This window comes from Pristis pectinata, chromosome 18, assembly GCF_009764475.1.
Source record: "Pristis pectinata isolate sPriPec2 chromosome 18, sPriPec2.1.pri, whole genome shotgun sequence".
NCBI classification, from domain to species: domain Eukaryota; kingdom Metazoa; phylum Chordata; class Chondrichthyes; order Rhinopristiformes; family Pristidae; genus Pristis; species Pristis pectinata.
Genome location: NC_067422.1, coordinates 4,410,541 through 4,436,768, shown reverse-complemented (window position 1 = coordinate 4,436,768; position 26,228 = coordinate 4,410,541). Strand labels below are relative to the sequence as shown.

General features: G+C 43.7%; 1 protein-coding gene across 5 annotated transcripts in view; it reads left to right on the top strand.

Annotated features, from left to right (window-relative positions):
- The window catches only part of cep112 (centrosomal protein 112), a 408,417-nt gene that overhangs the window by 38,792 nt on the left and 343,397 nt on the right, over nt 1-26,228 (top strand). For all 5 annotated transcript variants that reach the window (XM_052032681.1, XM_052032683.1, XM_052032682.1 and 2 more), the window contains one exon: nt 22,520-22,544. In XM_052032681.1, coding sequence (XP_051888641.1) covers nt 22,520-22,544 — 25 coding nt within the window. The remainder of the gene's footprint in view (nt 1-22,519; nt 22,545-26,228) is intronic.

Below are 26,228 nucleotides of genomic sequence, written 5' to 3'. Positions count from 1 at the left end.
CAGAGCTGCACTAGAAAATCAGGATGACAGTTCCTGCCAGCTTCCAATGAATTGGCAATACATCCAGAATGACTAATAGCACTGGTTGCAGCCAGAGTACTTCCACTTTAAAAGGTTCAGACATGGCGTTCATCAACAGAAACTAGTTTGAACTAGTGTGAACTACACACAAGATTGGGGCTTGTGGTTAAGTGCCAAGGCCAGTAGAGTGCAGTGAGCATTGGCTGGTTGCTAAAATTTTATAGGTAATCTGCACCAGATCAAGTGGGCATGGGTAAATCTCTCATAGTGATTTCAGTAGCCATGTTCCAACTCCTAGTTCAGACTTCAGTATCAGCTTTTCTAATATTTAGCTGCCAACTCCACACCAGTGCTTTCATTATCTGGTGAATTATTTTTGTGTCAATTCTTTATTCTAGCATAGATCAGCAGGTGGCGTTCTTACTACTGATGATTGTGTGTTCAAGCCTAGGATCAGGCAAGAAAACCAGACTGGACTCTCTTGTGGTATGTCTGAAGCTTGTATTTTTAGCATGCTACAGGAGCTTGTATCATCCTCTGGACGTGTTTGTTCTTTAGGGCTCAGTTTGGAATCATTATTGTGTGTTTCAACTGGAATCTGTTTGACAGGGCTGCATATTGAAACTGAGCGAGTGTTCTATATTGAGGGAATTTTTTGTACTTTAGATATTTGGCCAGAATAAAATTTATTTTTAAATTGATCTTCAATTGATTTTCCTTGTTTTGCCTGTCTATTTCATTTTTGTGTTAATTATTGCCATTGAAATATAATTACCTCAATATATTTGTACACAGAAAAAGGTGCTTAGATGGAAGTGCTTTTGAGGGACCTGCACCAGTTTGTCCAAGTGCTGTTAAGCATGAATTTTGTGAGCCTACACTCATGCAAGGACCTGTGTACTGACGAGTCATCAATCACAATGTTTTCCCCATTGCCACATTTTATGTATAAGTAATTAATGGAGTTTTGTGCTCCATCTGAAACTAACCGGTATGGAGGCATGGTGAATACTGAATCCAATAACTACTGAAACTCCAAAATAAAACCAGCTGGACACACTCAGCAGGTCAAGCAGCATCAATGGGGAGAGAAAGAGAGTCAAATTTTAGGGTCAAGAACTTTTCATCAGAGCTGTAAAAGTCAGAAGACAAGCATGTTTTAAATTGCAATGATGGAGAAGTGGAAAAAGCAGAGAGAATGTCTGTGATAGGGTGCAGACCAAATATCTGTGGGATATGCACTCCAGTTTTCTCTGTTTTTGTAGAATTGTGACTCTAGATTTATTGTGTATTCTCTTGCCTTATTTGTGAGAATATGAGAGCCAGTAGATGTTAGAAGAGAAAGCTGATATTTATGTATTACCTTTACCATCCCCAGGACATCCTGAAACATTTTATAGCCAAACCATTCACTTCAGAAGTGTAGATATTTTGAAGACCTATTTTGAAGGCAGGTAATTAGTGTATAGCACTTACAAGGTCTCCAACACTTCAACACTGCTGCCCTCAAGGGTTGCATGCTCAGTCCTCTGCTCTACTACCTGTGTACCTATGACTGTGTGGCCAAATACAGCGCCAATTCGATGTTCAAACTCACAGATGACGCCACTGTTATAGGCTGGATCAACAACAATGATGAGATGGAGTACAGGAAGAGCTCGCAAACCTTGTGTCATGGTGTCAGAACAAGAACCTAGCCCTTAACAGTAGCAAGATGAAAGAGCTGGTTATTGACGCAAGAAAGCTGGGGGGTGGTGGTGAGCACAACCCTGTCCTCAACAATGGAGTTGCTGTAGAGAAGGTCGACAGCTTCAAGTTCCTAGGCATCCATATCACCAGCAACCTCACCTGGTCCCTCCACACTGATGCAGTGATCAAGAAAGCACATCAGCCTATGTAATTTCAAAGGCATCTGAGAAGATTCAGCTTGTCCATGGGGGTTCTCTCAAACCTGTACAGATGTGCTACAGAAAGTATCCAGATGGGGTTGCATCTCAGCCTGGTATGGCAACTGCTCTGCTCTGGACCAACAGAACCTGCAGAGAGTGATAAACGCTGCTCAGTCCAGCATCTGATTTTTATTTGATTTTCAAGTTTTGAACTAATTTACTTCTGTTTAAAAAGACTTGCATTTCTATAGTGCCCTTGCTTTCTTTAGGATGTCCCAAATTATCTTTCAGACAATTAAATACTTTTTCATCATAACAATGATCACACTTAAAGAAAGACGGCAACCAATTCTCACACAGCAAGTTCCCACAAACAGCAATGTGATCAAGGTGATTTAGGTTGAAGGATTAACATTGGTCAGGGTACCAGATGAGAATTCCAGTGCTTTTCTTCCAGTTGGTGTCATGGGATATTTTATGTGTATCTGAGAGGGCAAATGGTGGGTTCCTCAGCTTAATGATTCAAAGCTGACACCATCAACAACATTCCCTCAATACTGTACACAGAGTGTCAGTGTAGAATATGTACAATGAGATTTGGATCTGCATCCTTACCAAGGTGAGCCATAGCTTGTCAGGTAATTTTTTTTGTCTGTCCTAGTTGTTGTGAGAAGGTTGTGGTCTACTTACTTGGTAGCAATTATTTTTTAATTATGTTATTCTATAACAATTTTATTTCAGAGGGCATTAAGGGTCATGCAGAGGGTGAATCAAGTAGAGTCATGTGCAAGTAGGTTCTCTTCACTGAAGGATGTAACTGAGCTAGTTCGTGATTTTTTTTTCAGGTGCTAGCCAGAATTAGCAGATTTATTTATTTTCAGTCTCTCAGGTTGCTATAACGAGATCTTGAACAAATGGACCACTACAGTTATGGAGAGAATCACAAACTGTTCCAAGATGGCATTCATAAGCAATTACAAAACATAAAAAGAAATGACTAGAGAAGGGGAGATAAAAACAGCAGGACAGGCAGAATGAAAAAAGATGAAATAATTGATTAATGGAGGAATGCCAGCAGGTATGGGTTTAATGAGAAATGGAATTTCTGGGTCAGTCAGTAAATGTATTGAAAATAAGTGAAACAATCCCAAGGTTTATGAAAGAAACTTGGAATGTTGAATCCAGTTTTGTTCAGTTTGTGTGAGTGAAGACATTGAAAAAGCTTCAGTAGAAAACCAGAATGGTTTTGGGCTTCAAATAATCTATGAAGAGGTGTAGAGAATTGACTTCATCCTTTTTGAAAAAATAAGATTGAAGGGAGGAACATGATTCTTATTTCTAATATCCCAAATGGAATCTGAGTGAATCATGAAAGGTTATTTGCACAGAACCAGATGATACAATTAGAGGTTTTGAAAAATGCCAGATGGTGTTTTTTTTTCCACACTCGAGAGCTGTAAACCTCTGGAATACATTAAATGCTGACTTAGTTAAAGCATTCAATTAGGTAGTGAAACACCAAGGAGAAAGAATACTTCCACCTATTGAATATATTTCAGATGTTTTTTCTGGATTTTGGTTGCTTATTCTAATACAACTCTCTTTTCCCCATACCCTTCTTTACCTCCAAACATTCTTAGCTATTATTATATTAAAACTTGCAAAAACAGATACTGCTGGAAATATTCAGCAGGTTAGGTGGCATCCACACAGAGAAATGGCCAGTGTTTAAGAGCAGTGACTCTTCATCAAAATGCTTTTTGATTACAGTTGATTTAATGTGGGTAAAGCATCCAATGAGTCACTATTTATTAGCTTTACTTTTAAAGTTGTGTTCATAGTAAAGACAATAGCTATGGCGATCATTGTTTTTGTTTCCAATCCTTTTCCAATTTATCTCCCTTCAGTGAAGGCTGGTTCAGTGCAAAATAGGAATTATTGATCAAGAATTCAGCATTTATAATACTTTCACATTGCACTTTCTGGCTTCTTGTCAATTTCAATTTCTTTAGTTTTATATTTTTCAGAATCTTCACTGTCAATAAGAGAACACACAGGGAACACCACACTCAACTCAGTTCTATTTTTTTCATTTATTTATGTGGCCATCATTTATTGCCCTGACTAAAAGGCTGCATTCTATTTTCACTTACCATTCGTCCCCATGAGCTCCAATTATATTATTTTGGAAGTAATGCTAAACTTAGAATAATGTAAAGAGTAATGGGTTATTGTTTCCTGTGGTTGCTGTGGACATACTTGTTCACAAATCTATTGGCACCATATCTATTGGGACCATTTATTTCTTCTTATAAAGCTCCAGGAACATTCTTCAGCAAATACATCACTGAGGATTAGTGCATCCTCCAGTTTGATTTATTGTCGGAGTAAAATTGATTATAATCAATTGCACAGATTTCATGTAGCATGTTCAGGGGACAGATTCCTTAAACTGTGGAATCTTAATATTGAACATCATTTACCAGACCTGGTGTTGATCAGTTGACGCTGGCAGATCTGGATGAGCAAAGTGGCAGCACACATAGCTTGCCACCAGCAGCAGGTTCGAGCCCTCGGAGTTTAAAAGCTAGGAAATCACAAAATTAAATATTGAGAAATCGTTGGACTTGAATTCTAAAATGAAATATTGCGTTTTATCTCAGTGAGGTGACCAAGTACACTGGAGGAGAAGGGAAGCAGCATGGAATTTTAAAGCAACCTTTGCACTTATAGCAGCTCATTACAGAAATACATTTTACGAAGTCATTTTTAATGACTTTTTAAGTCATTTTTTATATTTCAAAGCATTTTAACAAATTATGCACAAAGAATCCTGTTTCACTGATGATGTTTTTCATATATTAGCTGAAGCAGTATCTATTTTACCTGGGCTATAAACTTGAAAACAAAATTTATAATCTGCCAAGTCAACTATCAGGTTAGCTAAATTTTAGCAGTAAGTTGTTAACAAGATCCCAACTACACAGTTTGGAATAGCTATCCAGAATTTATTTTGAAGAGATTGTTTACTCATTAATTTTCACATAATTTAAATGGAATTTATGGCTTTGTATTGAAATTTAGAGCAGGTGCACTTTTACCTCTTCTCATAACTTTTTATTTCCTTTTATTTTTATTCTGTTACCTGTACAATTTGATGCCGGAGTACTGATTCCTTCATCTAATTATTTCAATGTGAAAATATTACTGAAACTAATAGTGTATTTTAGGTTAATTTTGAGAACATAATAAGTTACTGCCTGAAAAGTTATGGTGTGATAAATTAATCAGGTAATAGGTTGCACGAATTGTAGAAGATATTTGGAGCTCAGTAGCATTTTTTTGTAAATATTCTAAAGAAATTAATATTCATTGTTTAGAAAAAAATGATTGCTGATGGCCAATCGTTGAATGTTCTAATAGATTTTATAATGAATTTTAGTGTGCTGCTCCGTAAATTATACAATATATAAACATTTACAGGAGTTCTACTGTAAAGTCTTTCTGAACAGTGCATTGGATGTATCCCACCCCCACTTCATCAGCTGTTTTTGGTTGGAGAGTTTATCAACCACTTTTTTACCTTCAGACAAGTCTAGAAAAAGGCTAGTATTTGAGCGATTTGAGGTTGGAGTCAGATTTCTTTCTTCATGACTGTATCCTGCCATCAAGTCATGAGCCTCTGCTTTGTTTGATCTTGGCGCATGTAAATCTACCCATCTTCCATCCAATCAAATAACTTCACTAATTATCAAAGTATGTGGATGGATTGAAAGGTAATTCATGCCAAGTGCTGCAGAAATTCCCAAAAGTACAGACTAGGGCAAACTGTACAGGTGCTTCACTTTTTCACTTTGATCGCTGCTGCCCTCAGTGCTCTAGGATTTTCTGAACCCATGTTAGTATAAAAGGTAGGGGGGCAGGTGGGGGGGGGGAGAGGGGAGTTGCACCACAAATCAGGGACAATGTCATAGCTGCATGAATCAGGGATGTAATCGGAGGGCTCATCCACTGAGTCTATATGGGTAGAACTCAAAAATAAGAAAGGTGCAATCACTCTGATGGGATTATGCTACAGCACCCCCACCCCCCTTCCCATAGCCACCGGGACATTGAGGAACAGATATGAAAGCAGATTAGGGAAAGGTAAAACTAATGGTGTTGTTGTCATGGGGGACTTCAACTTCCCTAATATAAACTGGGACCTCCTTAGTGTAAAAGGATTAGATGGGGCAGAATTTGTTAGGTGCATCCAGGAGGGTTTCTTAAATCAATATGTACATAGTCTAACGAGAGGAGGGGCCATACTGGACCTGGTGTTGGGTAACGAGCCTGGCCAGGTGTCTGACCTTTCAGTGGGAGAACAGTTAGGGAACAGTGACCACAACTCCTCAAGTTTTAAGATAGCTATAGATAAGGATAAGCATGGAACTTGAGGGAGAGTATTAAATGGGAGCAGGGCAAATTACAAGAGCATTAGTCAGGAACTCGAGAGAATTAATTGGGAACAGCTGATTTTGGGCAAGTCCACATCTGGCATATGGTGGGTGTTTAAAGACTAACTGCACAGAGTACAGGACAGGTATGTTCCAGTTAGAAGGAAGGACAAGGATGGCAAGGTAAGAGAACCTTGTATGTCAAAAGAGGTGGTGAATTTAGTCAAGAAGAAAAAGGAAAAGTGTGTATAGTTTAGGAAGCTAGGATCAAACAGAATACTTGAGGATTATAAAGAAGCCAGAAAGGAACTCAAGAAGGGAATTAGGAAAGCCAGGAGGGGCTATGGAAAGTCCTCACCAGGTAGGATTAAAGAGAATCCCAAGGTATTCTATACATACATCAAGAGCAAGAGGATAACTAGGGAGAAGGTAGGACCACTCAAGGACAAAGGAGGGAACATGTGCTTGGAAGCAGTGGATGTGGGTGAGGTCCTTTAATGAGTACTTAGCATCGGTATTTACCAAGGAGAAGGACATGGAGGATAAGGAGATCAGTGTGGAGCATGCTAATATGCGAGGGCATTTCTAGATAAAGGGGAGGTAGTGTTGGGTCTCTTAAAGAGCATTAAAGTGGATAAGTCCCTAGGTCCTGATGGGATATACCCCAGGTTATTGAGAGAGGCGAGATTGCTGGGGCCTTGACCAATATCTTCGTGTCCTCTCTAGCCACAGGTGAGGTCCTGGAGGATTGGGGAGCAGCTAATGTTGTTCCATTATTCAAGAAGGGAAACAAGGATAATCCTGGTAACTATAGACCAATGAGTCTCACGTCAGTGGAAGGGAAGTTACTGAAGAGGATTCTAAGGGACAGGATTTATGAGCATTTGGAAAACCATACCCTAATTAGGGCCAGTCAGCCTGGATTTGTACAGGACAATTCATGCCTTACTAACTTGATTGAGTTTTTTGACGAGGGTGAATGATGAAGGTAGAGCTGTGGATGTTGTCTACATGGATTTTAGTAAGGCGTTTGACAAGGTCCCTCATGGGAGGCTCACTCAGAAGATTAAGATGCATGGGATCCAAGGTGGATTGGCCATTTGGATTCAGAACTAGCTTGCCCGTAGAAGACAAGAGGGTAGTGGTCAGTAGGACTTATTCTTGCTGGAGGTCTGTGACTAGTGGTGTTCCTCAGGGATCTGTACTGGGACCTCTGCTGTTTGTGATGTATAAGTGACCTGGATGAAAATGTACATGGGTGTGTTAGTAAGTTTGCAAATGATACGAAGATTGGTGGTGTTGTGGATAGCGTAGAAGACTGGCAAAGGATATAGTGGGACATAGATCAGTTGTGGATATGGGCGGAGAAATGGCAGATGGAGTTCAACCTGGCCAAATGTGAAGTGTTGCACCTTGGGAGATCAAGTGTAAAGAGACAGTACACTGTTAATGGCAAGATGAGCAGAGGGATGCTGAGGTCCAAGTTCATAGCTCCCTGAAAGTGGCTACACAGGTTGATAAGGTGGTAAAGGCAGCATATGGCATTCTTGCCTTCATTAGTCAAGGCACTGAGTTCAAGAGTCGGGAAGTTATGCAGCCTGAAACTTTAGTCAGGCTGCATCTGGAGTATTGCATTCAGTTCTGGTCGCTCCATTATAGGAAGGATGTTCAGGTTTTGGAGTGGGTGCAGAAGAGGTTTACCAAGATGCTGCCTGGATTAGAGGGCATTTGCTATGAGGATAGGTTGGACAAACTTGGGTTGTTCTCTCTGGAGCGGCAGAGGCTGAGGGGAGATCTGATAGAGGTTTATAAGATTATGAGAGCCAGCATCTTTTCTCCAGGGTTGAAATGTCTAATACCAGAGGGCATGCATTTAAGGTGACAGGGCCTGTTCCTGTGCTGTACTGTTCTACGTTCCAACTAATTACATGCACATCACCTTTTCAATTGGAAATGTTTCTATGATAATGCAAAGAGCTTTTATTGTGATCTTCCCCATTTTCTCTCCCCAAAAACCTTTCAGAGTTTTGAGCACGATTTTTTTCCATTTCTGTTTTTAACAAAAATGTAAATGCATTAATGATTTTGTGTTGTACACTGAAGAGAAGCGAACTTGCCCAGTATGTGTTTTTCTAGCTTGTATTACTTTGTTCAAGGGTGAATTAAAGGTCTTGTTACATTTTGAGTTGGAAATGTTTTCTGTTTTAAGGATAACCTTTTATCAACAAAGGTGATGTCAACGTTTTGTGATTAAAAATTGCAAAGCATAGTACATTTTGAAGATTGTGTGTATTTAAATGTTCCAGCTGTAATTCTGAAGTTGAGTGTTTTTGTCTGAAGCTTTGACAATTTCATTTCCTTATTATGTGTCACTTGATCTCCATAAAGAATGATGGTGTTTGGGGCTTCAGAGTGGGCTTGGATTGTTTATTTTGCTGCAGTTTAAATGAGAAAGCTTTTCTCCCCCTGTGTATTGGTCAGTTTATTTTGAGCATGTTGAAAAGGAGTGGCTGAAGAAAGCTTCAAACCATGGCAGATTTAGGACTAGCTCTGTTCAACATTAGCTAAGGCAAAAATTTATTACCCGAGAAGTTAACACAACTTGTGCACAGAGAACTTGTGTATTTTATCAAAAGCAAATGGATCTTACGTGTAGCTACATATATTTATACTACAGACAATATCTAATTCCAATGCATTTCATTTGCATGTTTTTTTTAATCTCAATCTCCTGCAGCTAATGACTTTCATGTAAATTGTCACGGTATTTTTTGAGCTTTGGAGGGAGTAATTAAATATCTGAATTGAGTGGACCTTGAAAGGAGAAGGAAAAATATTTGGGAACTTGATTTTTAGGTTGTTTTAATTTGTGACTGAAACAAATGATTTTGTTAAAGTAGAGTAAGTAACTAACTAGGTGGAACTTTGGCTGCAAGATGTGTTTTGAAGTATATCAAAAGTAAAACGCTAATTGCCTAACTTTGTATGCAGGATGGCAGCTGGGTTTACTTTATGAACAAGAAACGACAATCTTGTACCTTCCCCTGTGCAGGATTCACTGGTGGTAACCTGTTCTTGGGGCTTTTGCCAGTCTGCTCATCAGACAGCAGGCTCAGGATGGCTATTTTATTTTCATTTCTGGATTTAAAACTATATGTTAAAACAGGGATTGCAATCTCTGGTGCTACATATTTGTCGTCTTCTGCAGGTCCTCATCAAATCACTCCCTGCATCTTTAATTTTAAATTTCCTTTTAGACTGGATATATACATCAAGATTCTTGCTTTAAAATTGTCTCCTTGTAAATGTTACTCTCAATATCTTCAAGTTTGAACAAAGTTCAATCTAATTTGAAGAATTGCCTCTCCTCAAGAGACTGGATTCTTTTTCAAATGAACAAGTTTCAAACTGTGCACATGCTCATTTCACTTGTCTGTAAGGTGTGACGCATCACCACAGTAACATAATTAAGACTGACCTTTTGGATTTTCCCAAACTTAGGGTATTTCCTTTCATCCTGCTCTGAAGTTTTTGTTTGAAAATGGAAATGCAAATAAAAACCATCAGTGTGTTGAACTTGTGCCTCAAATATGCTGAATGTGAACAATAAACAAACCACTCACTAACTTGAAATATTTGTGTTATTTTCTGGCTGTGGCTCAGTGGATTAAAGCGTTGATCACTGTAGCATTGAACTATAAAGATCAAAAAAATCCTCTGGTTAATTCTTGATTGGCTTCAGGAGGACATAATAGTAGTTTGTCTAACTTTACAAAGGATGTTACAGCCTTTAAGTTTTTGCAGGACTTAAGCTATATGGGATTCCAGAGAAGCTGGGCTGATTCTTCTTCAAACTGGGTTACAGGGAGATTTAAGAGGTGTTTTAAAATCATGAACATTTTTCATAAGAGCATATAGGGAGAAGTACCTTGAATGCACAGAAATAAGATCATTGGCAAAAGAACCAGTGGTGAGAATGTGTCATCATCTGAAATACATTGCCTGGAAGGGTGATGGAAGCAGATTTAATAATAATGAGCAAAAAAGTACTTGCAAAAATACATTGACGAGATAAATGTACAAGGTTATGAGGAAAGGGTGTGAGAGTTTGACTAGTTGGCTAACTCAAAAGATCTGACACGGGCACAATGGACCAACTCACTGCCTCCTTTGCTGTACCACTCTATAATTCGTGCTGTTAGCCACCTTCAGTCTCAATAACTGTGCTTTCCATCTCCAAATGAAGAATATATTTGAGTAAGGGAAGGAAAATTATCCAGTGTCTCCCAATTATTATTAGTTCCAGTTTCTGCTTGAAGGTATTAATAGATTTGCTGTGATATCTTCCTAGGTTATTATTTTGTCAATGCATTTTCTCATCTATCACATGAAGAGAGAACACACAGATGATATTGAAGAAACCAGAACGGGTTTTAAGGAAGGTCCTGGAGGGTGTGATGAAGTGCAAGCATCTTTAGATGAAATTCCAATAGTTGAAATGGTTTGAGACATACCTGCTAATTCTCTGCGCCATATTTGATGGGTTCAAGTGATGTGTGGTCTCATTGGACTAGTGAAGTGTAGGAAAATAGAGAGGGTTGAGGCAGCAAGACAGTAGATGAGCTGAAATTATTGGAAGATAATGAATGTATGGGAGAAAGCATTGATAAAATCATCTTCAGATGCGACAAAAGTGCACCAGAGGGACTTAAATAGAGGCTGAGGTGGGTAGGGTTATAGAGAAGGAAAGTCAAGTAGTTTTATAAGGGAAAGTACGTTAAACAGCTTGAAGTCAAATAGGAGATTTTTTTTGTGGTTTAGTGGGTAGCTTTCAGCTCTCTGATTTAGAAGGATGTAGATTCAAATCCAACTCCAGAGAGCTGAGCACACAAATCTCAACTGGCACTCTATTGCAGGACTGAGGGAGAGTGACTATAAGAGATACAGCCCTTCAGATGAGACCTTAAGCTAAAGCCCACTCTGTACCCTCACGTGAACCAGAATCTAGTTTATTATCACTGACAACGTGAAATTTGTTGTTTTGTGGCACCAGTACAGTGCAAGACATTAAAAATTACTATAGATTACAAAAATAAATAAATAGTGCAAAAGAGGGATAATGAGGTAGTGTTCGTGGGTTCACAGACCTTTCAGAAATCTGATGGTGGAGGGGAAGAAGCTGTTCCTAAAACATTGAGTGTGGGTCTTCAGGCTCCTGTACCTCCTGCCCAATGGTAGTAACATGAAGAGGGCATGTCCCGGATGGCAAGGGTCCTTAACGATGGATGCTGCCGCTTTGAGGCGCCATCTTATGATGTCCTCGATGGCAGGGAGGGTTTTGCCCATGATGGAGTTGGCTGAGTCTACAACCCTCTGCAGCCTCTTTTGATCTTGCGCTTTAGAGCCTCCATACCAGGCAGTGATACAACCAGTCAGAATGCTCTCCACTGTACATCTGTAGAAATTTGCGAGAGTCTTTAATGACATACCAAATCTCCTCAAACTCCTGGTGAAGTAGAGCCATTAACGTACCTCCTTCATGATTGGATCAATGTGTTGGGCCCAAGATAGATCCTCTGAGATGTTGATGCCCAGGAACTTGAAGCTGCTCACCCCCCACCCCTCAATGAAGACTGGTGTGTCTTGTCCCGACTTCCCCTTCCTGAAGTCCACAATCAATTCCTTGATCTCGCTGGTATTGAGGTGCTCCAAAGCTGAGTGGAGAGCCACTGAGATTGCGTCCACTGTAAACCTGTCATGCGGTAGGCAAATTGCAGTGGTCCAGGTCCTTGCTCAGGCAGAAGTTACTTCTCGCCATGACCAACTTCTCAAAGCACTTCATCACAGAAGATGTGAGTGCCACCAGGCGATAGTCACTGAGGCAGCTTACCCTGCACTTCTTGGACACTGGTATGATTGATGCTAGTATGGTTGTGAAAGATTTTGTGGCTCTATTTTAAATTTGTGTGGAGATGTTCTCCTTGGTGTCAGGTAAGACTGTAATTGAACAATGGGTAGCCTTTAAGATGGAAATATTTCAGGTACAGTCCAGATATATTCCATGGATGAGAAATTTGGGCAAACTAAAACTACAGTCACCTGGATGACCAAAAAGAGTTACTTATAGAGTAAATTAGAACAGAAAAAAAGTATATGACAGATACTTGGCTTTAATACAGGTGAGAACCAGGTTGATTGCAAAGTTCATTGGTGAAGTTAATAAGGAAATAAAGTGAGAGCAAGAGAAAAGACTAACAATAAAGATTAAAGGGAATCCAAAGATGTTTTATGTGCATGTGAACAGGAGGAGAGGTGGAGCTAATCAAAGGCCAAAACGGAAATCTATTCATGGTGGCTGAGGGCTTGGCTGAGATACTAATATTGAGTACTTTACAATGGACGATAATATTTTAGTCTGAGCAAAGAAAGCTGTAATTGAGATTCTATATGGATGAACATTAATGGTAAAAGTACTGGAATGGTTGGCTTACACTAAAGTGGATTAATTACCTTGCCCACATGGAATGCTGCCTCGGTTGTTAGGAGAAATAAGGGCAGAAATTATAGAGGCCCTGACTATAACCTTCCAAACATTTCTACATTCAGGGGTGGGAGCAAGTTGCAAATGACCTTTGTTCCAAAACCAGTCAATTAAACTTTGGTAGTGGGACAAGTGGTAGAAATAATAATCAGGGACAGGCTTAGTAGTTATTTGGACAAATGTGGAGTGATTAGATAAAGTCGGTGTGGATTTGTTCAAGGAAAATCATGTCTAACTAACTTGATAGCTTTTTAAAGTAACAGAAAGGGTTGATGGCAGTTGATGTGTATATTTAGACTTCCAGAAGGATTTGTTAAGGTACCGCATGATGGACCTGTCATCAGAATTGAAGCCCCTTGAATAAAAGGTGCTGCAGCAACGTGGATAAAAAATTAGCTAGGTAATAGAAAACAATAGTAGTGAAAGATTGCTTTTTAGACTTGAGGGACATCTATGGTGGAGTTCTAGAACATTAGTTTTTCTTAAAATTCGGTAATGATGAGGACTAGGGTTTACAGAGCAGGGTTTCCAAATAAGTGGCAAGCATTAAGCAACGAAGAGAAAATATAGTCATTGTTGTAACGCAGAAAGCAAAGCAGTATATTTGCACACAAGCAGAACAGTAATAGGTTTTAAGGAGATGTAGATAGGCTGGTGGAATGATGGCAGATAAAATGTAAAGCTCAGAAATGCAAAGTGTTAAATTTTGAACAGAAGAATGAGAGAAGCAATATTAACTATAGAACACAATTTTATAAAGTGTCCAAGAAGGGAGGTTGAGATAATGGTTCAAAAGGCAGTAGGATCCTTAGCCTTTATAAATAAAGACAATAAGTACAAGAGCAAAGAAGTCGTAGTGAATGAACCTTTATAAAGAATTGGTTTAGCCACAACTGTAGTAACCTGCGTGTTTCTGAGCACCATAATTTAGGAAAGGTGTAAAGGCTTTTGAGAGATGCGGAAGTGATTTTGGGAATGAGGGACTTCGGTTATGAGGATAGTTATTGGAGAAGCTGGGGTTGTTCTTTCAGAGCAGACTGAGGGAATCTGATAGAGATATTTAAAGTCTTGAAGAGTATAAACAGTGGAGAGAGAATAACTGTATTCAATAGCAGAGGTATCAAGAATACACTCACACAATGATGGTAACTGGCAAAAGAACCAAAAGTAACATGAGGAAAGACTTTCAATGCTTAGAATGCTTTGATAAGTAGGCAGGTTCGATTGTACTGTTCAAAAGGCGGTTATCTGAAGATAACTGATTTGCAGGGCTTTTGGTGGGGGCGCTGCTGGGGTGTGGTTTGGGATAGATTTCTCTTGCATAAAACTAATACAGACTTGACAAGCAGACTGATCTCCTCCATGCTGCAATCTTTCTATGAATCTGTGAACTGGCTAATGGATCTGGCAGGCATGGATTAGGATAGGCTGTTTTCAGGCAAAGAGATGCTTGGTAAGTGGGAGGCTTTCAAAAATGAAATATTGAGAGTACAGAATCTGTATTTTCCTGTTAGAAAAAAAGACAAGGCTAACAGGTTTAGGGGACCTTGGTTATCAAGGGATATTAAGGCCATAGTAAAAAAAAAACAAAGAAGGTGGCGCATATCAGGTATAGGCAGTTAGGATCAAATGAGGAGTATAAGAAATGCAAGAGGGGAGAAGTCAGGAGGGCAAAAAGAGGACATGGGGTTGCTCTGGCAGACAAGGTGAAAGAGAATCCCAAGAGTTTTTATAGCTATGTTAAGAGCAAATGGGTAGCAAGGGACAAAATTGGGCCTCTTAAAGATCAGTGTGGTCATCTATGTGTGGAGCTGAAAGAGATGGAGGAGATCTTAAATTAATTTTTTGCATCCTTATTTACTCTGGAGACAAACACAGAGACTGTGGAACTGAGACAAAAGAGTAGTGAGGTCATGGACCGTATCTGGATTACGGAAGTGGAGGTGCCGGCTGTCTTGAGGCGAATGAAGGTGGTGTGGCGACTCACCGTTTAATCGGTTGAACCGGCTCGGCAGTCGGGTCGAGCGGCGTCGGAGCGACGAGGCCCAAGATGGCGGCGGGCCTCGTCTTTCCCGAGCGACGGGGAGAACCCGCGCGCGGGAAAGTCTTGATGACGTAGTACTTACGTCATTGCTGGCTGGATTGGGCGGGAACAGTCTCTCTTAAAGGGCCCGCGCAAGGCAGGAAAATAAACCAGTTCTTGTTCGACAATCCTCCGACTAGCGTCTTGTTTTATTTCGCGGTAGCAACCGCTACATTGGTGACCCCGACGGTCCAAACGGATTTTGGACCCGCGCAATGGCCGACAGTGCAGCAGCCAACGCAGTGGCCCTCAAGCTGCCCACCTTTTGGACACTTCGACCCAGCGTCTGGTTTGACCAGGCCGAAGCACAATTCCACCTTTCGGCAGATCACCTCCGACTCCACGAAGTACTACCATGTGGTTAGCTCTCTGGACCAAGAGACAGCTGCCCAGGTTGGAGACTTCATCCAGTCGCCTCCGGAGGAAGATAAGTACCCGGCTTTCAAAGACCTTTTGATTCGGACCTTCGGCCTCTCCCGTCGTGAGCGTGCCGCCCGCCTGCTTCATCTGGACGGCCTGGGGGACAGATCCCCATCCTCCCTAATGAATGAGATGCTGGCATTGGCCGAGGGACACAAGCCATGCCTGATGTTCGAACAGGCCTTCCTCGAACAGCTCCCTGATGACATCCACCTGTTGTTAGCTGACGCCGACTTCAGCAACCCCCATGAGGTGGCCGCCCGGGCAGATGTCCTGTGGAGGGCAAAGCGCGAGAGCGGTTTGTCCGTCAGTCAAATCACCAGGCTGCAAGCCCAACGCCCGCCTCGCCCGGCCCCAGCAACCGAGCAACCACACCCCAGGAACGCAAACGACGACACGGGTGACCAGCTGTGCTTCTACCATCAGAGGTGGGGTGCGGAGGCCCGTCAATGCCGCCCACCCTGCAAGTTTCAGGGAAACGCCAGGGCCAGCCGCCGCTGATGGCTACGGCGGCTGGCCGCCGACAGAGCCTCCTATTCATTCAGGACAAGAAATCTGGACGGCGTTTCCTCGTTGATACTGGAGCAGAGGTCAGTATTTTGCCCCCGACCGGCCGCAACACTCGTAACAGGCCACCCGGTCCTCTACTCAATGCCGCCAACGGTACAACGATACGGTCTTTCGGCACCCGTACACTTCAATTACAATTCGGCGGCAGCCGTTTTACCTGGACCTTTACTCTTGCCACCGTCGCCCGACCACTCCTAGGAGCCGATTTCCTTCGGGCCCACAACCTGTTAGTCGACCTGCGAGGGAAGCGGTTAGTTCACTCTAGCACCTTCCAGACCTATCCCCTGGGAGAAATCAGCACACCAGTCCCGCGCCTGGACTCCCATTTCCCTTTCTGGCGACGATTTCGCCAAGGTCCTAGCCGAATTCCCATCAATTTTGGCACCTTCGTTTACGAATTCTAGGCCCAAACACGGGGTACGACACCACATCATTACTACAGGGCCACCCCTTCATGCCCGAGCACGATGATTACCTCCAGACAAGCTCCGCCTGGCGAAGGAAGAGTTCCGTCACATGGAGGAGCTGGGGATTGTTCGCAGGTCAGACAACCCCTGGGCCTCCCCCCTGCACATGGTCCCTAAAGCCACCGGAGGGTGGAGGCCCTGCGGCGACTACCGCAGGCTGAATGACGCCACCACCCCGGACCGCTATCCCATCCCTCACATCCAGGACTTCGCAGCGAACTTACACGGGGCCCGCATCTTTTCCAAAGTGGACCTCATTCGGGGATACCACCAAATCCCGGTCCATTCAGATGACATCCCCAAGACTGCGATTATCACCCCATTCGGCCTGTTCGAATTCCTTCGGATGCCGTTCGGCCTTAAGAACGCCGCGCAGACCTTCCAGCGGCTGATGGACGCGGTAGGCCGAGACCTGGACTTGGTGTTCGTTTACTTAGACGACATACTGATCGCCAGCCGTAACTGCCAGGAACACCTTTCCCACCTCCGCCAGCTGTATTCCCGCCTCTGCAATTTTGGCCTCACGATCAACCTGTCCAAGTGCCAATTCGGACTCGACTCTATCGATTTCCTCGGCCACAAAATCACCAGTGACGGGGCAACACCCCTACCCGCCAAGGTGGACGCTATCCGCCATTTTGCCCGCCCCGACACAGTCAAAGGCCTACAGGAATTCCTTGGGATGGTCAACTTTTACCATCGGTTCATCCCTGCAGCAGCCCGTATCATGCGCCCTCTGTTCTCGCTGCTGGCTGGTAAGGGCAAGGACATCACCTGGACTGACGAGGCTGCGGCTGCTTTCGTTAAGGCCAAAGACGCCCTGGCAGACGCCACGATGCTGGTACACCCTAGGACTGACGTCCCAACCGCCCTCACGGTAGATGCGTCCAACACCACGGTGGGTGGGGTACTGGAACAGCTACTCGAAGGCCGCTGGCAACCCTTGGCATTTTTCAGCAAGCACCTTAGACCGCCCGAACTGAAATACAGCGCTTTTGATCGAGAGCTTCTAGCACTGTATCTGGCGGTCCGGCATTTCTGATACTTTCTAGAAGGCAGGCCTTTCACCGCTTTCACCGATCATAAACCTTTGTCCTTTGCCTTCTCCAAAGTCTCCGATCCCTGGTCAGCTCGTCAGCAGAGACATTTATCCTACATTTCCGAATTCACAACTGACATCCAACATGTCTCCGGAAAGGATAATGTCGTTGCTGATGCACTTTCCAGACCAACCATCCACAACCTATCCTTGGGTGTCGACTACATGGCCCTAGCTGACGCACAGCAGGCCGACGACGAACTGCCCAGCTACAGAACCGCAGTCTCGGGCCTGCAGCTCCGAGATTTCTTGGTTGGTCCAGGTCAGCGGACCCTACTTTGCGACGTTGTGACTGGTCAGCCCAGCCCTATAGTCCCTGCAGCCTGGCGGAGACGCGTTTTTGACTCGGTACATGGGTTGGCGCACCCGTCCATCAGATCAACTGTCCGACTGGTCGCCAGCAAGTTTGTCTGGCATGGCCTGTGCAAACAGGTCAGTGAGTGGGCCAGGACTTGTCCGCACTGCCAGACGTCAAAAATCCAGCGACACACCAAGGTCCCGCCACAGCAGTTCAAGCCTACCCGTAGGAGGTTCGACCACATACACGTCGACCTCATGGGCCCTCTGCCGGTTTCAAGAGGAGCCCGGTACCTCCTTACCATCGTGGACCGGTTCACGAGGTGGCCTGAGGCAACCCCCCTGACTGACATCACAACTGATTCCTGCGCCCGGGCGCTGCTCACAACTTGGGTCTCACGTTTTGGTGTTCCGGCCCACATTACTTCAGACAGAGACACCCAATTCACTTCCAGTCTCTGGACTGCATTAGCGAACCTGCTAGGGACGCAGCTGCACACCACCACGGCCTACCATCCTCAATCAAACGGGTTGGTGGAACGTTTTCACCGCCATCTGAAATCAGCCTTGATAGCCTGCCTGAAGGGTCCTAACTGGGTTGACGAGCTGCCTTGGGTCCTGCTCGGCATACGCACTGCCCCCAAAGAAGACCTCCGCACTTCGTCAGCTGAGCTTGTGTACGGGGCGTCCCTAGTTGTCCCCGGGGATTTTATACCTGCCCTTCGGGACCAAGGGGAACAACCCCCAGCAGTCCTACAAAGACTGCGCGAGAAGCTTGGCAACTTGGCCCCGATTCCCACCTCATGGCACGGTCAAGCCCTGTCCTGCCAGCCCAAGGATCTATGGGACTGTAAGTTTGTTTTTGTTCGCAGGGGCACACCTCGGGCGCCGTTGCAATGACCATATGAGGGACCGTTCCGAGTCATAAGGAATAATAGATCCACCTTTATTTTGGACATTGGAGGCAGGGAACAGGTTTTCACAGCAGACCGCTTCAAACCGGCCCATTTGGATCTGCAGCAACCTGTCGAGGTTGCAACGCCGCGACGCAGAGGCCGGCCCCCTAAGCAGCAGCTGGCACAGCCCGCGGACCTTGGGGACTGTATCGCTGGTTCTGGGGGGGGGGGGGGGGTTGTGTGGCGACTCACCGTTTAGTCAGTCGAACCGGCTCGGCAGTCGGGTCGCGTGGCGTCGGAGCGACGAGGCCCAAGATGGCGGCGGGCCTCGTCTTTCCCTAGCGATGGGGAGAACCCGCGCGCGGGAAAGTCTTGATGACATAGTACTTACGTCATTGCCAGTTGGATTGGGCGGGAACAGTCTCCCTTAAAGGGCCTGCGCAAGGCAGGAAAATAAACCAGTTCTTGTTCGACAATCCTCCGACTAGCGTCTTGTTTTATTTCGCGGTAGCAACCGCTACAGTGGATAAATACCCAGGGCCTGATGAGGTGTCCCCTCTGACCTTGTGGGAGGCTAGTGCAGAAATTGCAGGGGCCCTGGCAGAGATATTTAAAACATCCTTAGCCGCGGGTGAAGTGTTGGAGGACTAGAGGATAGTCAATGTTGTTCCGTTGTTCACAAAAGGCTCTTAGAATAAGCTGGGAACCTGGTGAGCCTGACGTCAGTTGTGCGTAAATTTTTGGTATTCTAAGGGACAGGATATATAAGTATTTGGATAGACAGGGCCTGATTAGGGATAGTCAGCATGGCTTTGTGCGTGGTAGGTCATGCCTAACCAATCTTATGGAGTTTTTCGAGGAGGTTACCAAGAAGGTTGATGAAGGAAAGGCAGTAGATGTTGTCTACATGGACTTTAGCAAGGCCTTTGACAAAGTTCTGCATGGGAGGCTGCTCCAGAAGGTCAATTCGCTTGGCATTTAGGATAAAGTAGTCGATTGGATTCAACATTGGCTTAGCGGGGGAAGCCAGAGAGTGGTAGTAGATGGTTGTCTTTCTGACTGGAGGCCTGTGACTAGTGGTGTGCCGCAGGGATCAGCGCTGGGTCCATTTTTGTTTATCATCTATGTGAATAATTTGGATGATAATGTGGTAAACTGGATCAACAAATTTGCAGATGACACAAAGATTGGGGATGTAGTGGACAGCGAGGAAGGCTATCAAATCTTGCAGTGTGATCTTGACCAGTAGGAAAATGGGCTGGAAAATAGCAGATGGAATTTAATGCAGACAAGTGTGAGGTGCTGCACTTTGGGAGGACAAACCAGGGTAAGACTTACACAGTGAATGGTAGGGCTCCTGAGGTGTGCGATAGAACAAAGGGACCTGGGAATACAGATCCATAATTCCTTGAAAGTAGCATTGCAGTTGGATAGGGTCGTAAAGAGAGCTTTTGGCACATTGGTCTTCATAAATCAGGGCATCGAGTACAAGAGTTGGGATGTTAAGTTGAAGTTGTATAAGACATTGGTGAGGCCGAATTTGGAGTATTGTGTGCAGGTCTGGTCACCTACCTACGGGAAAGTTATCAATAAGCTTGAAAGAGTGCAGAGAAAATTTGCATGGATGTTGCTGGGACTTGAGGACCTGAGTTATGGGGGAGGGTTGAATAGGTTAGGACTTTATTCCCTGGAGCGCAGGAAAATGTGGGGAGATCTTGTAGAGGTATACAAAATTATGAGGGGTATGGATAGATAGGGTGAATGCATGCAGGCTTTTGTCCCCCTAAGAATGGGTGAGACTAGAACTAGAGGTCATAGGTTTAGGGTGAAAGGTGAAATATTTGAGTTGAATCTGAGGGGAAACCCCCTCACTCAGAGGATGGAGCGAGTGTGGAACGAGCTGCCAGCAAAAGTGATAGATACGCGTTCAATTGTAACATTTAAGAGAAGTTTGGAGAGGTACATGGATGGGAGGGGTTTGGAGGGATATGGTCTGGGTGCAGGTAGATGGGACTTGGAAGAGGATCAGGTCAGCATGGACTAGATGGGCTGAAGGACGTGTTTCTGTGCTTTAGTTCTCTATGACTCTATGTAGTCAATTTATCAGAAGTCATGATTGGTTTTATTCTCTGTTGTTTTTCATTATAGTAGCTCTTGTGCTTACATCCTTTTTGTGTATTCTGTAGGATGTTATCAGAAAGCACATTACAGCAACGCCACAAGGAAGTTCTTAGAAACACAGAATCATGCAGCATGGAAGCAGGCCATTCAACCCACCATGTCCACACCGATCAGTGGGCATCCATCCACATTAATCCCATCTTCCAGCACTTGGCCCATAGTCCTCTATGCCCAGGCAATTCAAGTACTTGTTTGGACATTTATAAATGCTGTCAATGACACTGCTTCCACCACTCCCTCAGGCAGTGTATTCCAGATACTCACCACTCTCTGGGCGGATGCAGATCCATTGTAAATCTCTTACCTCAACGTAAATCTAAGTCTTCCAGTTTTATCGACCTCTGTTATGGGGAGAAGTTTCCTGCAGTCTACCCTATCTATACCCATCATTATTTTACATGCCTCAGTCATGTCCCCTCTTCACCTCCTCCACTCCAAGGAAAGCAGACCTAGTCTCTTCTCATAACTGAAATGCTGTATCCTAGGCAATATTCTGGTGAATCTCCTCTGCACCTTCTCCAGTACTATCACATCCTTGCTATTATTGTGGTAACCAGAACTGCAAGCAGTATTCCAGCTGAGGTCTGACCAATATTTTATAAAATTGGAGCGTAACCCCCTGATCTTGTATTCAAGAAGGCCAACATCCCATAGGCTGCCTTAGCCACGTTATCTATCTGTGCTGCCACCTTCAAGAAGAGTTGGACTTGCACAGAAAGGTCTGTCTCTTCTTCAGTGCTCCCTAGGACCCTACTATTCCTGGTGTTTGTCCAAGCCTCATTAGTACTCCCAAAATTCTTCATCCATCTGCCATTTCTTAGCCCACTTTGCCAACTCACCCTGTAGCCTAAGACTACTCTTCACACTAACAACAATTCCACCAATCTTTGAGTCATCTGCAAAATTGCTGATCATGCCTCCCATATCCACATGCAAATCATTATCAATGATTACCAACAGCACAGGTCCCAGCACCGATTCCTCCTTTGGGCAGTCTACTGTTTGTAACCGCCTGATATTTTTGGTTAGAACGATATTTACCCTTTTAATGAAATCTTGTAATTTCCAGTTGAAATCCAGATTCAAACTCAAACTGCATTGAACTCTTGATGATGGCTTTCCCTCATGCTTGGAATATGACCTTGTATTTGGTGGAGGTTGCAGATTTAGAAGATGCTATGAAGAACCTCAGCAATTGCTACAGTGCACTTTGTAAATGATGCATTTGTAGGCATGGAGTATTGCTCATTGTACTGTTAGAATTACCATACCTGATCTCTTAGCAAAAACATCTGAATGATACCAAATGGAGAGAACATGTATAACAAGGAAGAATTCATTTACAAAAGAATATGAGCCATGAAACATTGTAAATTCAAAATCTGCCTTTGAGAATCATGCGATATTTTCTCACAATAGGTCATAGCTGTTCTTATCGTGACCATTATTGGACTTGCCAGAGATATTTTGATTATTAAATATAATACATTAAGTTTATACGTGATGACAATATGTGGTGTTGTTCTGAATAAGATGGTAATCATTACCCCCATGCTTCTGAGCTGCACATCTTGCATTCCTGAAATACTGATTGCTGTTATTTTGTGGTTTTGTTACAGGCGGAGACACACGTACAATGGCAAGGTAACATTATGTTTATGTTCAACAAGATCAGTATATAGATTACATGAAGAAACTATTGCTATCAACACAATTGTAAGATGAATAAGTGGAGGTGCTTAGTTGCTAATGTAGAATTATCTCTTTTTTTAGTAATTTGGTTGGTATTAATAGTGAAAATACTAATTTCTTGTGATTATATGCATGCACGTTCATTACAGGCCATCTTCCATAGGAAGATGATTTGCAGCATGAATATCTTGATTAATGTCAAATGAGCTCGTTGGCTGACCAAATGAGCATTTGGGTGAAGGGAGGCAGCTCTATTCCACGTATTGTGTCAAGATTTACTTTACCATGTAAAGTCTGAAAACTAAAATACTGACAGCATTCAATTGGATTTGGGTTTAAGTCTTGGGCTGAAATTATACTTTAGCAACTGTTCAGGTCTGAAGAATGAAAACTTTGTTATTGAGGATTGCCCTTGTGGTTTACGTTCATGGTAAAAAGCCCGAAGCTATATGAAGAAAAACACTAAATGTTGGAAAAATGAATTGAAAGCTAAAATGCTGCAGATCCATTGCGGTAATAAAGGAAAAATATTGTTTCAGGTAAATCTGATGGATTTCCAGAAGTTTCTCTTCATATTGAAATGGTTAGTTTTTACTCAGAACAGGTGGCTAATTTCACTATATGACCATAGTTAAATGAGTATTGTGGCACAGTTTTTGGTGAGTTAAGTCACTGTAGGATGGGACGTACAACAAAATAAAATTGTTTTGTGTGTTAACATCAGGCAGCTGTGAGAGTTTGAACTAAGATGAGTCTGAGGAGACAGTTATTCAGTTACCAATGAACACGAGTGTACAGAACAAAATTGATGCAACAATAAATTGGATTTTTTTGTTGAAAGATTTGGGCATAGCTGCAGAAGTATACTGCTATATTTTTTGGTATAGCATTAGATACCACTCAGTAATTAGGTTCATAAAATCATTAAACAAAAAAATATGTTATCATAGGAAGCAGTGATATCTTGCTGTACAAAGCATCTGATCATTAATGTCTGCATTATAACATGGTCCTACTCATAAGCAAATATTTAATTTTCTTCAGGCATGAGTTAAATTAGGATCATCTGCCTTTGCTCTAAATCTATTCCACATGTCTTTAATGGGGGGCAGGGGGGAAATTATTCTTTCAATTTCTGTTGTTCAATTTGTTCAGTACAATGAAAAACAAGAACTTGCATTATAAACTGTCATTGGAATCTTTCAAATATCCCAAATTGCTTTCCATGCAGTGTATTCTTTTTGATGTGTAGTTACTGTTGTAATGTAGCAAATGTATCAGCCAATCTGTACACCACAAAGTATCATCAACAATAGTCAGATGGTTTTAATATTGTTGGATGAGGGATAAATATAGGTCAAAACACCAGGAGATCATTGTTGCTCTTCATTAAAACACCATAGCATCTTTTACATTCTCCTGAGAGATTGATAGGGCCTAGTTTAATATTCCATTTGAAAGATAGCATTAAGAGTACAGCATTCCCTGTATTTTGCATTTGCATTTCTGGACAGGGGGTTGGAACATGAGAACACTAGTTGGCTATTTACTCCTTTGAGTCTGTTCCTTCACAGATGGGATGATGGCTGAACAGTGACCTAATTCCATGTGAAACAAAGGACTGCAGATTCTGGAGTCTAGCTGAAAAGCACAATGATGCTGGAGGAGCTCAGCAGGCCAGGCAGCATCCGTGGAGAAAAGCAGGTGGTCAATGTTTTGGATCAGGACCCTTCTTCAGGACTGAAGATAGGAAAAGGGGAAGCTCAATATTTCGGAGGGAAAGCAGAGCAGTGATAGGTGGGCAAAAGAGGGGAGGTGGGGTGGGCATGATGGTGATAGGTAGATGCAGATAAGAGATAGTGATAGGCAGATACGGGGGAGGAGGGGAGAACAGATCCACCGGGGGATGGGTCAAAGGTAAGGAGAGAGAGGGAAAAAAAGGTAGGGAAAAAGGAGGCTATGAAAGGGAAGAAGAAAAGAAGCATGGTGGATGGGGGGGTTTGTGGGGTAGGGGTTGGGGATTACCTAAAGTGGGAGAATTCAATATTCATGCCATTAGGCTGTGAGGTCCCAAGATGGGAAATGAGGTGCTGTTCCTTCAGTTTGCACTTGAAATTCTCCTGGCAGTGGAGGAGGCCGAGGACTATCATATCAAGGATGGAGTGGGAGGGGGAGTTGAAGTGACTGGCAACAGGGAGATGCAGGTTGCGGTTACGGACGGAATGCAGGTGTTCTACGAAACGTTCACCTAGTCTGCGTTTGGTCTCACCAATGTAGAGGAGGCCACACTTGGACCACCACTGATGTTACACAGCTACCTTGATTACAGCTCCTCCCACCCTGTCTCTTGCAAGGATGTTATCCCTTTTTCTCAATTTCTCTGCATCTGCAGCATCTGCTCCCATGATGAGGCTTTCCACTCCAGAACATCCGAGATGTCCAACTTCTTTTCTAAGCGGGGCTTCCCCCCGACTGTGGTCGAGAGGGCTTGTACCCGTATCTCTGCCATTTCCCGCACCTCCACTCTCACCCCCACCCCTTCCAGACCCAACAGGGATAAGGTCGCCCTCGTCCTCACGTTTCATCCCACCAGCCTACGTATCCAACATATCATTCTCCGCCACTTCCACTATCTCCAACGGGACCCACCACCAAGCATAACTTCCCCTCCCAACCCCTTTCCTGCTTTTCGCAGGGACCACTTTCTCCCCGATGCCATAGTTCACTCCTGTCCCTCCCCCCACCCTTCCCACACCCATCCCGGGGACTTTACACTCCCCCCACCCATAGGTGCAACACCTGCCCCTCCATCACCTCCATCCAGGGACCCAAACAGCCCTTTCAGGTGAAGCAGAGTTTCACCTGCACCTCTCTTAATATCATCTACTGTATTCCGTGTTCCAAGTGTGGCCTCCTCTACGTTGGTGAGACCAAACGCAGACTGGGTGACCGTTTCGCTGAACACCTGTGTTCTGTCCATAACTGCGACCTGCCTCTCCCCGTTGCCAGTCACTTCAACTCCCCCTCCCACACTATCACTGATATGACAGTCCTCGGCCTCCTCCACTGCCAGTAGAATTCCAAGCGTAAATTGGAGGAACAGCACCTCGTTTTCCACCTTGGAACCTCGCGGCCTAATGGCATGAATATTGAATTCTCCCACTTTAGGTAATCCCCACCCACTTCCCCACAAACCACCCCCCCCCCCCCCCCCCCCCCCCATCCACCATGCTGCTTCTTCCCTTTCCTGGCCTCTTTTTTTCCTACCTTTTTTTTCTCTCTCTCTACTTACCGTTGACCCATCACCCAGGGGATCTGCTCTCCCCTCCTCCCCTGCACCTGCCTATCACTATCTCTTACCTGCATCTACCTATCACCACCCTGTGCCCACCCTGCCTCCCCTCTTTCATCCACCAATCACGGCTCGCTTTCCCTCTTATATATTGGGCTTCCCCTTTTCCTTTCTTCAGCCATGAAGAAGGGTCCTGATCCGAAACATTGACTGCCTGCTTTTCTCCATGGATGCTGCCTGGCCTGCTGAGTTCCTCCAGCATCATCTTGTTTTTCACCTAATGCCATGTATCTATTTTTGGCCCTTAATATTTTGATACATTGTTAACCAAAGATATTAATTCA